This window comes from Gymnoscopelus braueri (genome assembly GCF_963280865.1).
Source record: "Gymnoscopelus braueri genome assembly, chromosome: 18".
NCBI classification, from domain to species: domain Eukaryota; kingdom Metazoa; phylum Chordata; class Actinopteri; order Myctophiformes; family Myctophidae; genus Gymnoscopelus; species Gymnoscopelus braueri.
The window spans coordinates 6,921,131-6,937,656 of record NC_137618.1 but is presented as its reverse complement, the minus strand read 5'-3'; the positions used below and the strand labels follow the sequence as shown (position 1 = coordinate 6,937,656).

Here is a 16,526-nt window from a genome sequence, read left to right as displayed (position 1 = left end):
GAAAAAACACAGAGCTAATAACACACCAACCCACGCAGAGGAGAATACCTACCTACTCCGAGTCCTACACAATGATGAGCTGAACCACTCCTCCACAATGACGAGCTTAATCGGAACTTCACCAGACGAAGGCACTCATTCCACTGTGTGTTTACACGCCACTTAATGAAAGTAAATCCATCTCTTTCCCTGGGCGCGCCGTTGTTGCTTCGGGTGTGTGGCTGTGTGCGCGCGCGTGCGAGCGTGTTTCCCCTTGAACCGTGTGTGTATGTGTGTGTATGTGTGTGTACGTGTGTGTGTGTGTGTGTGTGTGTGTGTGCACGCGCGAGCGCGCTTCCCCCGCACGCTGTGCTCCATTCTCACACACAGAGAATGGAGCGGACCCCCTGGGGGTCCGCGGACCCCCAGGGGGTCCCCCATGTATTAAAAATAATAATAAATTAAAACATTTTTATTTAAAATTTTGTTTTTGTAAATTTTTATCCCACGACGCTTTTGTGGGTATTTGCGAAATCCCGAAGTGGAGTTTTGGTCATTGGAACGGTGATGCACGTCACCCCTTTGTGAAGTGGGTATTTTCAAACCCTGGAGTGGATTTAGGGGAGCGTCAGAGTGTTTGTGTTGGAGCGCCTCAGTGCGGCTGAAGAGTTCATGTGCAACCTTGCATGCGTGGCTGTGGCTTTACAGTTTTCCGTTTTCCTTCGCTGTGTCTGTAGGTCTCCAGGGACCCCCAAGGGTCTCCAGGGAACCCCCAAGGGTCTCGCGGGACCCCCAAGGGGTCCGCTATGTTTCGCGGGGGTCCGAAGGGCTCCACGATGTTTTGCGGGTGTCCCAAGATTCCAAGGGGTCCGCGGAAAGAGGGGAGCACAGGACACTCAGCGTTGCCATGTCCTCTGATTATACGCGCATTTGCCTTACTTTTCCCCACAGCGTTGCCATGTCTGAAAATCATAAGCGACTTTGCCCTACTTTCACACAATACTCTCTCTCACACTGTGAGGTGGCTGCGATGCGAAGTGGATGACGCGCCACGAACTTCTAGTATCATCATAAAAAGACTATCTTTGATGTCCCTTCACTTTTTATTGGATGTGTTACTTTGTTACTTTATGATATATGCCTCAAATTACCTGTAATTTCCTGTGTTCTTGCATACTAGTGATTGACTTGAGATTTCAGCTGTTGGTGAACTCTGACCTTTTGTGCTGACCTTTTGTGTCCTCCATTTAATTGAAATATATGTTATACCAGACCGGTCTCTGTCACTCCAACCTGTTGACATATACAGTAGGTAATGGTATACCAAGTAGGAATTTTGGTTGTAACTATTCTTTTTGTCCTGAAAAAATATCCACTTTATGAATATGAATAAATATCTTTGTGATATGAGCATTCATATCACATAGATTCAACTCACTTTATAGTGAGTTGAATCTATGTGAAATGAATGCTCTGAGGAAGGCTCATAGCCGAAACGCGTAAGCGTTCATTTTATTGGTGTGCCAATAAAAAAAGTGGAAATGTGAGTAATTTGTCCTCCATTTAATTGAATTTTTTTGATGTGCTAGCCTTTTGAATTTTTTTTAAATCCTTTTTTTTTTAATATGTTTACTGTATATATGTTTATTTTTTATCACTACTCGTATATATGATGTTTAGCAAATTATTGTATATTATTGTTTGTCTTTAAATGTCTCGATTAATTGAATACACAGGACTCAATAGTATTCAATCAATAAATTAAATATAAAACAGGGCTTCATTTGTTAATGTGTGTAATTTTCATAATAATCTATAGCGTAAATCAGTAAGTAATTTAGCGTCTGAGATGTAATGGAGTAGAAGTATAAAGTATTAAAAAATGCATACTCAAATGAAGTAAAAATGCCTCAAAATCAAAATGGTATACAGTACTTGAGTAAATGTACTTTGTTCTTTCCACCAATGATTACACAACAACCTTACATTTCTAAAACTGTCCCTTCTTTATCAACACGTGTAGAGCTTCAGTTAAATACACAATACATGTTTAAGAAAATGTATTGAACACATTTTCTTTGTCAACCCACAGTTATTCTGAAGCAAAGAAATGGATCCGGTAGCTCAGAGCATGAATAATGAGCTCCAAGTGGTTCCACCAGGGACCACAGCTGCCCCAACAGAAACACATCCCATAATACAGTTCATTATGAGTGGAAACCTCAAGAAGTTCAAGAGATCAATCAGAGACAAAGACATTAATGGCCTTTACCCATCCAAAGAGCTCAACATTCAGATATGTCCTTTGGCTGCTACTGTGGTATATCACAAGGAGGACATTCTTGCCTTTCTTCTGAAAGAGCATGCAAACCCAGATCAATTATCCACAAATAACTGGACCCCTCTGCATTTTGCCTCCTTTCATAAAACACCACTTGATTTTGTGCACAAACTGATTAAAGCAAGAGCAGATCCAAATGCTACCACAAATGGTCCCCGCGCTATGACACCACTTCAGGTTGCTGCCATCAGTAAGAGAGATGATATTGTGAAAGTCCTAATCAAAGCTGGAGGGCTTATACAACCAATCCCTGTTACACATCCTGCACATGGTATTTTCAATATAAAAATATCTGACATGATGCATGAGCTTGCATTGAGTGGCGGTGAATATTATTCTAAAATAAAACTTTTTGTTGATCTGGAAATTGCTGTACAACAGAAAACACCAACAGAAGTTTGGAGCATTTTTGATCGTTATATGCTGGAAGAGGATCCTCAGACCCATATGACCATTATTGACTCACTCTTTACTGTTACCGGACGATCATCAGAAGAGTATCGTCAGAGAACTATTAAGTGGTTGAAGGACAATGACAAGCTGAACTTCTACATTGAAAATGCAGACAAACGCCTTCCAGAAATTCCAGCTGAAACCGCGCAGAGTATAGTTGTTCAAAGTCTACATGCAGTTTTCTGCACAATGAGAGAGATACCCAGTCAGTTATCACTATCTATGATCCCCACGCTGCTGAAACTCCTTTCCACAAGCACTCAAATTCCTCAATTACAGCATAACGTTCTGTTAACTCTTTATGTGATAGCACAAAAAACGAAAGTCAAAGATGACTGGAATCAGTACCTCATCGATACATTATGCAAAACGATTGTTAATTTTGTGAAGAAAGAGCACTCCACTAATATGAGAGTGTATATGTTACAGTATGATTGGAGAACCAGTACGATTGAAGAAGGCTCGCTCGTTTTTACCACCCACCCAGCAATTCTGTAGAAGCAACACTAGAGGGAGCCACAAGCCAGGCTTGTGCACAAGCATATATTGCCGCGACCACACACACACGTGCGCGCGTGTGTGACCGGCTTCGAGTGCTATCAATGCATTGAATGGGGAAATAGGCGAGTTTATTAGACCTTTCAATGGGCGAAATAGGCTACTACCTACCCGCGATTTATCAGACCATTCATTCAGGAGCTACTGACCTACTTGGAGGCGGAGCAGTCCGCACAACAATATTTACGATTCTGTGCCTATCGGTACATAACTCAAACGGCGCTGAGTAGGCACAGGCGAACGTCACACCGTTCAGGACGGCAACTCGGTCGCCTTAGCTCCCTCTGTGGTCCTTCACGGGGTGACAGTTCGCCTGTGACTGCGCGCCTCCGTCAGGGTCCAAAACCAAAAGCGAAACCTAAACTGAACTATTAAGTCATGTCAGTTGGTAGGTTAGTATGTCTTGATAACACCCAATGAATGGTCTGATAAATCGTGGGTAGGTAAGTAGGTCGCCTATTTCGCCCATTCAAAGGTCTAATAAACTCGCCTATTTCCCCATTCAATGCAGATAGCATTCGAATCAGGTGGACTGTTAAGATACTTTTATTGTGTTCTGCTGGCTTTTGTTTTAGTTTCTCCCTGACACACACACACACACACACACACACACACACACACACACACACACACACACACACACACACACGGAGGAGGAGAAGGAGAAGGAGGAGGAGCTCCTCCTCCTCGCGAGCCTCGCTAATAAACCCTGTCTCGAAAAGCCCCGCATCGCCCCGAAGCCCCGTGCCTAAAAACGAGCGCTCTGTCTTCAATCGTACTGGTTCTCCAAACGTACTGTGACATATACATATAGCATACTGGCAAACCTGCTTCCATGTGAACGTGCCATCTTTCTATCAGTGGGAATAGATCATGTGCCTGAGGATATAATTACATTTGCAGACATGCAGATGGATAATGACCTGAAAGAAAAGCTTAGAGAAATGCAAAAGTATCTAAACAAGCCAAGCTCAGAGTGTGATGTTTCCACAACTAGCAGTACAGAGCCACCAGGATCCAAAAAGAAGAAGAGAATAAGGAGAAAAAGGTCAGGAAAGCAAGAGGAGCTGAAAGATGAAGTTCATGTTGATGCAGATACTGTTCCTGTTGAGGAATCTGGTCTGACTGAAACTTCAAATGTGCAACCGATCCACCCTGTAGCCAGTGTGTCACCAAAACCACGTAATTGGTACCCAAACAGTCAAAGATGGAAGCAACAGTTAGAGAAGCTTGCAAACATAGATGAAAGTAAAGTGATGAAAGTTGGGAGTCTTGTGTTTGGGAAAGATGATGAATTCTGCATCGCAATGGGAAGTGATGGAACTGAGGTCTTCTTGGGGCTGAGGGATCCTGACGGCACTGAAATTGCAGTTAAGAGAATGAGGAAAAAAAACTACCAAGTGCTGAAGAATGAGGAAGGCGTTTTACGTCTTCCAAAGCTTGATCATCCTTCGATTGTACGATATGTCGACTCTGCAGAGGATGAGAACTTTGGATACCTTGGGCTTCAGTTATGTGAATACACGCTGGAAGAATACATCAATGAATCAATCAATGACTTTCCTGATGACAGCCTTAGTGAAATGAGGAGGGATCTTGCAAATCAGGTTGTCAATAGCTTAAGCATTCTTCATTGCCAAAATCCTCATATTCTCCACCGGGATATCAAGCCCCAGAATGTATTCATTGGTAAAACAACATACAACTTTTTTTTCATCAATCTTAAACACTGTTTTATAGTGTATATATATATATATATATATATATATATATATATATATATATATATATATATATATATATATGTGTTGATCTACTCAAATTGCCTTGCAGATGTAAACAATAGGGCAAGATTAGCAGATTTTGGAATAAGCCGGCGATTACCCAAAGGACAAACAACCCTACGTACAAGCAGTGCAGGAACGAAATGCTGGAAGGCAAAGGAGACTTTGAACGAAGACAGTGATATTGCATATAAAAGTAGCACTGATATCCAGGTTAATTCTTAATTCATTATTTTGTCTGTGTGAGAATTCTCTTTTATACATGAGAACAGAAAACGTGATAATCTTACTAATTGTCATACTCCTTCTTAGGTGGCTGGGATGTTAATATATTACATCCTTTCTGGAGGACACCATCCATTTGGCACAGGCTTTAGATGTGAAAGCAACATCTACGATGGAATTTACAACCTGGATCATGTTCAGGATGTGGTTGCCAAGGATCTCATTGAGTGGATGATCCATGCAGACCCAAAGAAAAGACCTAAAGTGGAGGAATGCCTGGCTCATCCCTTCTTTTGGTCAAACGAAAGGTATGACAGAACGTAAAACATTTTCCCTTCCATTATTGTTCATGCATTCTGATACATTATTTCCGCTAATAGAATTTGGTTTGATCTGACGGTAAGGTACTTATATTCTACCAATATGTTTAAGATTAGCCTAATATTCAGTACATGTATATATTTTGTTTTTTACAGGAAAGTAGAATACTTGATAAAGATTGGAAATCTAAAAGAAGTTCAGAATTGTCGAAATGCTAACGTGGACCTCTTGGGGGCACTAGACCAGTATGGTGAGAAGGGACAGTTCAACACGTGGAAACACAAGGTACATGAGCTTATTGCAAATAGTTTGAGAAGAAATAAAACTGCAATTGCACTTTTATGTTTATTTATTTATTATTATGTTATTCCTTCTATTCTTTATGTCTCTTAAAATTCCTTTGCATAACTTATGCAAGCACTTTGAATACCTTTGTGTATAGTGTAGAAACAAACTTAGCCAAGGAAACTAAATAATAATGAGTAATTTTCAAGTCCATTTGATCTCTAAGTTGTATGTTTTTATTCCAGTTCCCACCTAAGTTGCTCCAGAAGATGGATGGCACGAAGAAGGCCTATCCTGAGAACTCATTCGGATTGCTGCGCTTCATTCGCAATCTCCATGAGCACTAGTAAGTTGAATTAGATTTAAAAACAACACAAAGAGAAGTCAGTCCTGTCCATCTTTAAATCAATGTATTTATTTTTCACTCCGCTGGCCAGTTGCCAACAAGTTGTCGACATACACATTGATATTCAGGACTCATGAACGCAATAGAAAGGCGCATGCACAAATTGACAAGGCACCGTGGACTTAAATGTACTGCTTTTGACATAGGTGGACACGCACTGACCTTTTGCACCTTAATCCCATGTATAACGCACTGACTTTTTTTTGTCTTTTTTATTGTGCTCTTTTTTCTCTAAGCACCTTAACGTCCATATGTATATCATGCACAGTATAAGTATAACATGCACAGTATACATACATTGCTGCTATGCTCAGGCACCTTAGTTTTCTATCTCAGGTACTTTGTAAATATGTAGATAACTTGTCTGGCGTTCTGTTGCTCTCTTGTTTTGATCTCCTTCCCACTTGCCCCCCACCCCTCTTCTTCTCCCCCCCCCCTCTTCTTTCTATGGAAATTAACGTTGCGATGGGAACGATGTACAAAAACGAATTTCACCCACTTTTTTACCTTGTAAACCTGTGATGTGACAATAAAACTGATTCTTTTGTTCTAAAACAGAGATTCTCAAACATTTATTGAAAAATGGACATACTCAAGTAAAGTAAAAGTAACTACAAGTTGTACTTAAGTACAGTAATTGAGTAAATGTAGTTAGTTTCCACCACTGCAGTATTGTGACTTATGACTTCATTTATCTGTTCACAGCGCTGAGGATGCAGCTGACATTGACCTGATGGAGATGTTTCCTGCTCTGTTCGGATGTGTTTACAGGTTTGCCCAAGATCAAGGCTGGAACTCAACGACCACCCTGAAGAAAATGTGTCCGAGAGAAGATGTGGGCAGCAGTGCTGTGTGCACGTCTACACACCCTGACAGAAAGACCAGTGTCAGTGCTGTGTGCACGTCTACACACCCTGACAGAAAGACCAGTGTCAGTGCTGTGTGCACGTCTACACACCCTGACAGAAAGACCAGTGTCAGTGCTGTGTGCACGTCTACACACCCTGACATAAAGACCAGTGTCAGTGCTGTGTGCACGTCTACACACCCTGACAGAAAGACCAGTGTCAGTGCTGTGTGCACGTCTACACACCCTGACAGAAAGACCAGTGTCAGTGCTGTGTGCACGTCTACACACCCTGACATAAAGACCAGTGTCAGTCTGCCAGTGCAAGAATCTGGACTTAAAGACTCTGAAGTGACTGGTTCTCAAAGTGGGGTCCTTGAGGGGGTTGCAGGGGGTCCTTGAGGGAATTCCAGGGCGTCCCGAGCATAATCTGTTAATTTAGCATCAAAATTAGTCATCTGCTATTTTGGAACAATCTCAGACATTTTTGAAATTAGAAGAAGTTATTTGAAAAAGTATCTAAATCTTTTCAGGTCTGTTCTGCACTGAAGTCAAATACATATCAATTTGGGGGTCAATGAAACTGACTGATCTGACTGGTGACTTGGAGGACAATATCTTGTTAAAAAGACATCTTGTCTGTAAAAAGCATTGGTGGAAAATACATTTACTGAAGTACTGTACTTCAGTGCAATTTTGAGATACTTTTACTTTACTGGAGTATTTCCATCTTTCAATGCTTCTACTCCACTACACCTCAGAGGCAAATATTGTACTTTTTACAACACGACAAGTTACTTAGTTACTTAGATTATTATTACAAAGCATACATTAACGATTTTAACACATTTGGAAAACTTTTCTTTTTTTAAACATGCCAAATGGGACGTTCTGCATACTTCGAATATTTACTTAGTACTTTGAGTACATTTTGATGCCAATACTTTAGTACTGTCTTAAGTGAAATTTTGAATACCGGATTTGTAACAGAGTAAATTTATACTTGTACTCCCACCAATTGATGTCTGTAAAAAGGAAGCTACATTTAGTTTCTGTGATGTTCTGTTGATTATTGATTACTTATTGGGTTAATTGAATAATAATGTTGTTTTAAATAGCTTTCATATATCAATAAATCAGCATTAATTAATTGCCTTTTTATTATATAATAGATTAAGTTGATTAGTCTGAATAAGTCTTGCAGCTTTCTGACTTTATGGTCAATTTATATTATTTAACCACGTAAATCCTATAGGGGTCCCCCAGGGCTCTACACTTGGCCCCCTCCTTTTTCCCCTCAAATCTCTGTGCCAAAAAGCTGCGTCGCAACACAACTCAATGAGAGCTTGTAGATCTGCTATTTCTGCCGAATGTTAGCCTGTCCAACAGCTATGATATCACACAGTAAGCACTAAATTAACACTGAGGATTTTACAATGTAGATTGGGGTCCCAGGGATAAAAATGGGGGGTCCGTGGTCTAATGCAGAGGTTCCCAAACTGGGGGTCGGGACCTCCAGGTGGGTCCCCAAATTATTTTGGGGGGTCCCCAGATGATTAGCTTAATGTGCAACATTGGTTTCTCACTCAACAGTGTATGCAGGGTGTCTGCACATTTCTAAAGTTACAATTTAATGACTTTTAATACCAAATTGGCCAAATAGTCAAATATTAAGCAAGAAATAGGCAAACATTGGGAAAATAGCAGATCTACAAGCTCACAACGCCTCGCAGTGCGAGGCGTTGTGAGCTTGTAGTTTGGCTATTTTCACAATATTTATCTGCGGAACCGAGTCAAACTAAATGTGGTGCCAACAACTTGAAGTGCTTGTCAGGGTGGGGGGTCCCCAGTTTAAATATGATTATTTTTTGGGGGGGGGTCACAGCCGGAAAAGGTTGAGAACCACTGGTCTAATGCATATCAAACTGGGGGTCCATGAAATGAATAAGGTTGAGAATCACATCTACTGAAGGTCCAGGGTCTCAAACAGAAGGAGTCAAATGTTGTCTCTAATAACAGAGCAGAAAGACTTCACACCTGATGGTTCTGTACAGCAATAGAAATATACAAACTCACTATAAAACCTTGAATATACAATACATAACACTGGCAATGTACAGTGGTGTAAGTACTGTACTTAAGTACAATAAGTACAAATTTGTATTATTAATTGAATTATTTATTATTGATTTAGTCTACTTTTACTTAATTACAAAATATGCATACTTCTTCCACCACTTGGACTGACTTTAACAAAACATCATCTACAGTGCAATGGGGTTTGGTTTGGCCTATACCGCCATCTGCTGGCTCACATGGCTACATGCTCAACATTATGTTTAAGACTTGACCCCAGACATGTAAGACTATATAGTAAATACCATGAGATCATCTGTGCTTTATGCATTTTTACATGTCTGAATAGAAAGTCACATCAGTCAGTATTATGTCGTTGATTACGGGGGAAAAAAATGTTTAAGAACAATGTCCAATTTTATTACAATTTAAGCATACAACAGATGCTCTTATCCAGAGTGACTTGCTATTGATAAATCGGAGAGAAAACATTAACTCTAGTCAATAAACAAGGTAAATAGTCACCTAAATAGAATGCATAGAGAACAATATAGTGCCTCAAAGAAACTACCAGGTAAACAATTAACCTAGCATTTCTCTGATAACCTGATATCTAAATAACCTTCTTAACATTTGTGGTCGAGAAAAACTAAATGTATGAAACAAAAACATGAGAACAAGTGAGATAGTAAACTAGCATCTGTTGAAGGAAAAAGAAAGTGCCAAGCAGGGATACAAGGAGAGTTGAATTATTAAATAATATATTATTAGAATATCTGGGCTGTCTGCTTTAAAACAAATGATACACTAAAACCACAACCATTGTTGTGAGCTTCTGTGAGCTTTTTCACTGGTGTGTAGATGTTGTGCAGATAAGATTGGGTTGATAACATTCACAATGCAACCACACAAACACACAATATTTACAGAATGATGTGTACTAGATACTGTAAAAATGTAATAAAAACATTGTTGCTGTCAGGCAGAAACCTTATCTCCGTATTTCAACTTCTAATGTTTTGTTTTTTGTAAATGAATGCCTACTTCACAGTGTCACACAACATTTGTGAGATGATGCGTTGTGAGCTTGTAGATCAGCTTCCTTCAAAAAATATATATGTTTTTAAAATAATCCCCAAATGTGAACCACACACATTGAGGGACCTCTAAACAACACAGAGCTAAAAGTGATTTCACTTACACCTAAAGGAGGCGCCAGATGTTTGCAGCACATCTTATATCTGTTGCTAGGTGCTGGACAACAAGGCAAAGAACAATGAAAAGTTAAAATATCCACACACTGGATATTAGCTCCCTAACAAATGTATTCACAAGGCAACGTTTTGACCATTTAGGTCTCCATCAGGCATCATCTTGTCCCCATTCGTGGCACTGAAGACAACAAAGCCAGCAGGATGTGATTTATTTTTACTTATCTGGGGAGTGAGAGAAGCAGAGGGACTTTTTCAGCTCCAGCATGCTGTGTGTAATGCTCAAACTATGTTCAGTGTGGCCACATCTAGATGGTGTCATATATCAGGGCATTCCACACTTTTGTAGCAGAGCTGAGCAGCTCTGCCAAGACCCAGTGGTGGTGTAAAGTAACTGAGTACATTTACTCAAGTACTGTACATATTATTATCCAGTAAAGCATTTTTACTGTACTGGAGTATTTCCAATTTTCAGTACTTTTACTTGTAATCCACTACATCTCAGAGGAAAATATTATACTTTTACTCCACCACAATTATTGGAAAACTTTAGTTATTAGTTACTTTGTAGATTTTGATTATTACAACACATACACAAGTAAGACGCACGAACGCTGGAAGCGAACGCAGCTCGAAAATAGTGTGTATTTACGGACTTATGAACAAATACATTTGAAAAGTTGTGAAATGGGACATTCTGCATAGTACTTCCTACTTTTGGTGCTTTACTTTAGGTACATTTTGATATCAATACTTTTGTATTTTTACTCAAGTATATTTTGAAATCCAGACTTTTGCTTGTAACAGAGTATTTCTACATAGCAATATTGATACTTTTACTTAAAAAAAAAGAAAAGAGTACTTTTCCCACACAATGGAAATGGTAGGGTGCTAGACCAGCGCCGGTCGGGGTAAAAATAAATAAATAAATAGACGAGCGTTCAGCGAGATCTCTAAATAGTGGGCGCCAATAATGTTTTTGTACACAAGATGTAACAATAAAGAACAACCTTAACCGTGACCTTGATGACCTACACAGCCCTAGCATGGCAACCCACCCTGGCGGAGATATGCACACTTTTCAAATTAACAACACAGCCGTTGTGTATAGAGTCACTGTAGAGTCCATTTAAAAAACATGTAGCCTACGGACCAGAATCGTTGCATTCCTTTACAGATGACTCTCTCTACATGCCCTGCCCACCATCCTAGAGAGAGAGAGAGAGAGAGAGAGAGAGAGAGAGAGACCGAGAGAAACAGAGAGCGAGAAAGAAACAGAGAGCGAGAGAGAAACAGAGAGTGAGAGAGCGAGCGAGCGAGAGAGAAGGAAGTCCCAAGCAACATTTAGTTTTCATGAGGTTGTAACCAGACTGTGGATTTGAAAGACAGATGTGTTTAACTGTCACTGTCAAGATTAAACCCAGAAACTGTAAGTTTAATTTACCACCGTATTCTTAATATAAGAGTTGTGACTTGTAGTATTTGTTTACGATGACCACATTTTTGTAAAAATGATATATTATGAGCTTATGACTTGTGAAATCCTGTTTTCCCCCTTTTTTTCTATGAGAGCATCAGAGCAACATCAGAACAACACCAGTATGTTTCTGCTGTTAAACACTATTAAATCTGCCACACCCTAAGTCTATGTTCATAGCATTTTAAAGAGAGACACCCAGTGTTGTGCAATTTACTACGGAAGAGTAATAAGGTACTAGACACGTATTACTCCTTTAAAACATAATAATAATACATTACTTATTTCTTGGTATCAAGAGTAAATAGTTACATTACATGTTACGTATATCACTATACTTTTACACATACACGTTGATGTATGTGTTGATGGGCGTGTGCTAAAAAAAAGAATAGATCTACAAATGTGTCACATCGCAATGATAGCTTAGATCTGTTCTTTTTTTCACATGTGACAACATCCTACTATAGAGAATATAATTATAGGCTTAATATAGTCGGACAAAAACAAATCAGCAACTCAGTAACTCAAAGTTACTTGAAATAATATCTGTGATATTATTACTGTTTTGGCAATAGTAATTATTCACACTACTAGTTACTGGGGAAAGTAATAATATTACAGCAATATATGACATATAGTAAATAGTTACTCTAACACTGGCTATACCTTTACAATGGCACAGCATTATGTAACTGTACAGTATAATTACTGGCCATTTTCTATACAGCCTTAAAATGCAGTGGTGTAAAGTAACTAAGTGCATTTACTCAAGTACTGTAACCTACTCAAGTGCAATTTTGAGGTATTATTTTACTTTACTTGAGTGTTGGGCGCATTGTGAGCTTGTAGATCTGCTATTTTCAAAGGATTATTATTATTATACATCGTGAAATGGGACCTTCTGCATAATGAGTACTTTTACTTTCAATACTTTTGTACTTTTACTCAAGTACATTTTGAATACCGGAATTTTACTTGTAAGGGCACGGCCACACCGCACTTTTGTTCTACCTATGGGAATGGCGTGGTTTGATGGTCTTGTGCATCTTTCCGCGTGTCGCGCACACCTTGCGTTAATGCGCTCTATACGCCTTGTCTATTTGAAGCAGATAAATGCTCGAGACAGATGCTCATTTTCCCCCTCTGTCCAATCGTGTGAGTCGAAGGTGGCTACAGGGAGGGTCCTGAAAGTGAGTGACAGGTGCGTCGCTGGTTATTGGGATAGAATGCGTTGGCTGAAAAAAACTGACGGCTGTGCACAACATGAGTTTATCAGCGGCCAGACATAGTTTGGTGTGGTCGGGCCCTAACAGAGTATTTTTACAATGTGGTATTTATACTTTTACTTAAGAAAACATTTCAGTACTTCTTCCACCACTGTTTAAATGTATAGGAACTAGAGGTTCGGGCCACTACGCGGCCCTCACATCTAGAGTTCGGGCTGCTACTCACACCCGTTATGGCAGACCCGTGAACAGTGTGCACTGCTGTACACTCTGTAATAGAATGAAAATGTACAAAGATATGTTTCTTAAAGTCGCTTGTAAATGTTTGTTTGTCTCTCGCGAAACCTGTAAACCTGGCAACCCTGTAAGCCACAGCCCACTGAGACCCAGACAAACAGCCCAGACAGCCACAGCCCACTTGCCAATTGTACAGACTTGGCAAGTGGGCCCGCTGCGCGGGCCTCACCTCTAGCGCCCGTGCCCACGTAGTGCCCACTTGGCAGCGCATATCAGTGGCATAGTGTCATGATGGCCAGTGGGGCCATGGCTCGTTCAGTAAAGACCCTCTAGTGCGTCTGATATCTGGCATAGAGGGGCGGATTCAAAATCTCCAGAGAAAACATCCGTGGGCTCCCATTGGTTCACCAATCTGTGCGCCTGCCCCGCGGCCCTCCTCCTTCCCCCAATGAGCAGTATTGAGAGCCCTGACGTCACAACATTTGGAGCGACGCCCACTGCACTCTGGTTGGTTGGGGAAATGAAAGGTTGACTCCCACTTCCTATGCCAGGAATGTCAACAGCCTGGTCCAGCCTCTTATTTTTGAGAAAAACGCGAAGGAAAATAAAAGCCTGGAGATCGAGGCTAGGGCCCACCTATGGCCCAGGTAGAACCCACGTATAGCCCACACGGGCAAGCCCAAGTGGGACCCAAGTGGATCCCGCTGACCCACTGTAGGCCCTTATAGTTCAGCCCACCTTGAAACCATATGGGACCCACGTCAGCCCCACATACATTTTGAAAAAAGTTGGGGTACACCTAGGGCCCGGGTAGAACCCACAGCCTGCATGGGCAAACCCAGTTAGGACCCACCTCGGTCCCACATAAACTTGCCTAGTTGGGGCCCACCTAAGGCCCAGGTAGAACCTACTTATAGCCCACATGGGCATCCCAGTTAGGACCCACCTCGGCCCCACATAGAATTGCCTAAGTGGGGCCCACCTAAGGCCCAGGTAGAACACAATTATATCCCACAAGGGCATCCCAGTTGGGACTCAAGTGGATCCCGCTGACATTGCCGACATGGGGCCCATATGGTTTAGCCCACCTTGAAAACCATATGGGAACTACGTTGCTGGCTGGAATGCAAACGCTGCATCATACCTGTAGTGTGTAGTTTGATGTTGTTTGTGTAACAGACATACCTGCGGTGTGTAGATCGATGTCCATATCCGCACTGAGGCGCTCCAAGACAAACACTCTGACATTAAGCTTCGCACAACAAACATCAGCACCACGCTGCTGTTTGTCCAAAACACACAATATCTCCTCTCCCACCGACGTCATGTGTTCATTTATCGACAGCCGTACAGACTCCATTTGACACATTTTACCTCGTTTATCCAGCTCTCACTGACTCTCCCCTAATAGGACGGAAATTATCTGAAATGACTACATTACCTAATGCACCCTAAACGTGCGTCGCACGGGGCGGACCTGCCGTTAGTTACCAGAGTTACTGTGGAGCTACACATTAGTTCTCCACAAGACACACAAGCCCACGAAATACACCATCTACAATGTACTAACTGAGCAGCAATATTAACATTCACCACACTAACGTTCATTGTTGACAAAGTGATTTCACAGCTGCTTCAGCCACGACAACCACGTTAGCGTTAGCTACATGCTAACGGTAAAAGTGCGTTAGCGTGAGCCGCATGCTAACGGCTCATGTTAAGCACCCCTGGGCACTAATCATTCAAATACAACGAACGCTATCACAGTAGTGGACATAAACATTCATTCCATTAGTAGCAGGCTGCAGTGACCTAAAAGTCTTGACAATATGAATGACAGGGTGATTTATTAGAGAAATGACGGTGATTGTGCTGTCCAGCTCAGCTCGCACAACTATGACGGAGCCCTCGTTGCTGCGTGTGACTTTGATGCTTTTATTTCGTTGTTGCTAAGATACGGTGTATGGCCCATAGCACGTCTGGACCATAGCTTGTAGATCTCTCGCACATGATTGGCGTAGCCTGCGTTGCCAGCTTGTTCGCATCAAAGAGGGTGCTCACTTTTTGTCGCAGATGATGATGATTGGCTGTTGAAACGGACCATCCGGAAGTAAATTGCAAGCTGAAATATACAACACTTTATGATTATTAGAAAAGGAGACACATGTGAGGGTGGAAAATGAAATAGATGAGATTATATACTTTTGCATGAGCGATCTTTGTAGCAAGTTGGTAGAGAATTGGCCCACTCCTGTGGCCGTGGGGTTGATAAGAACATTTTGGGTTCCAAAAGGGACGTCCTCTCTGATTGAGTGGCAAAGATAGATGTCTACGTACAACAAGATGGCAACACATTCAGTTTGATTCATGAGTGCTGTGTTTTTGTACAGTACGTATGTCTTGCTCTCGTCTGATAAGCATAAGTCTAATAAGGACGTTCGGAGTAAAGATAACAACAATACTGTAGGTGCATAAAGAAGAGCTCAATTACTTAATTATACATGCACAGAATGGGACAATTTTTTTTTAATGAAACAGAATAAAGAGTTAAATAGACAATGCTTTTTACCATTACTTACTGTATATTTTAACTGGTTGGAGTGACGGATACAGGTCTGGTATAACATATATTTTAAAAGTTCAAGTACAACCTTTGTAGTTGCTTGCCAGATTACACACAGTGGAGGAGGAAAAAGTAGCCTACTCTGATTTATAATTATTATGTATCTTTTTGTTTCACTTACTGTAAGTAAAAGTATACCACAATGAAGAAATACTCTGTTACAAGTAAAAGTCATGTATTCAAATTATTATTTGAGCAAAACGTATAAATGTATTGTCATCAAAATCTACTTAAAGGACCAAAAGTAAAAGTACTCATTCTGCAGAATGTCCCATTTGAAAGATTTTCAGAATTTTGTCGAAAATAGCCGATCTACAAGCTCACAATGTGTCACATCACAGCGCACAGCGTGTATATAAGTCTAAGCTTATCACCGGAAATGACCCCCCACCCCCCAACTGTTTACTGTATATATCTTTCTTTTTGATCACTAATATCGTATATATGATGTTTAGCATATTATTGTTTGTCTTT

General features: G+C 40.7%; 1 protein-coding gene across 4 annotated transcripts in view; it reads left to right on the top strand.

Moving 5' to 3' along the window:
* Positions 1 to 16,526, top strand: part of LOC308073671 (serine/threonine-protein kinase/endoribonuclease IRE1-like) — a 59,127-nt gene that overhangs the window by 19,149 nt on the left and 23,452 nt on the right. Inside the window, exons 7-8 of one of the 4 annotated variants that reach the window (XM_080412704.1) lie at positions 7,058 to 7,187; positions 7,458 to 7,714. The exons of 1 other annotated variant lie outside the window; for it this stretch is intronic. In XM_080412704.1, coding sequence (XP_080268830.1) covers positions 7,058 to 7,187; positions 7,458 to 7,601 — 274 coding nt within the window. In that variant the 3' untranslated portion in view covers positions 7,602 to 7,714. Of the gene's footprint in view, positions 1 to 4,203; positions 5,021 to 7,057; positions 7,715 to 16,526 lie in introns of those variants that run through there. 2 more of the 4 variants (XM_080412702.1, XM_080412706.1) reach the window with 2 other exon arrangements.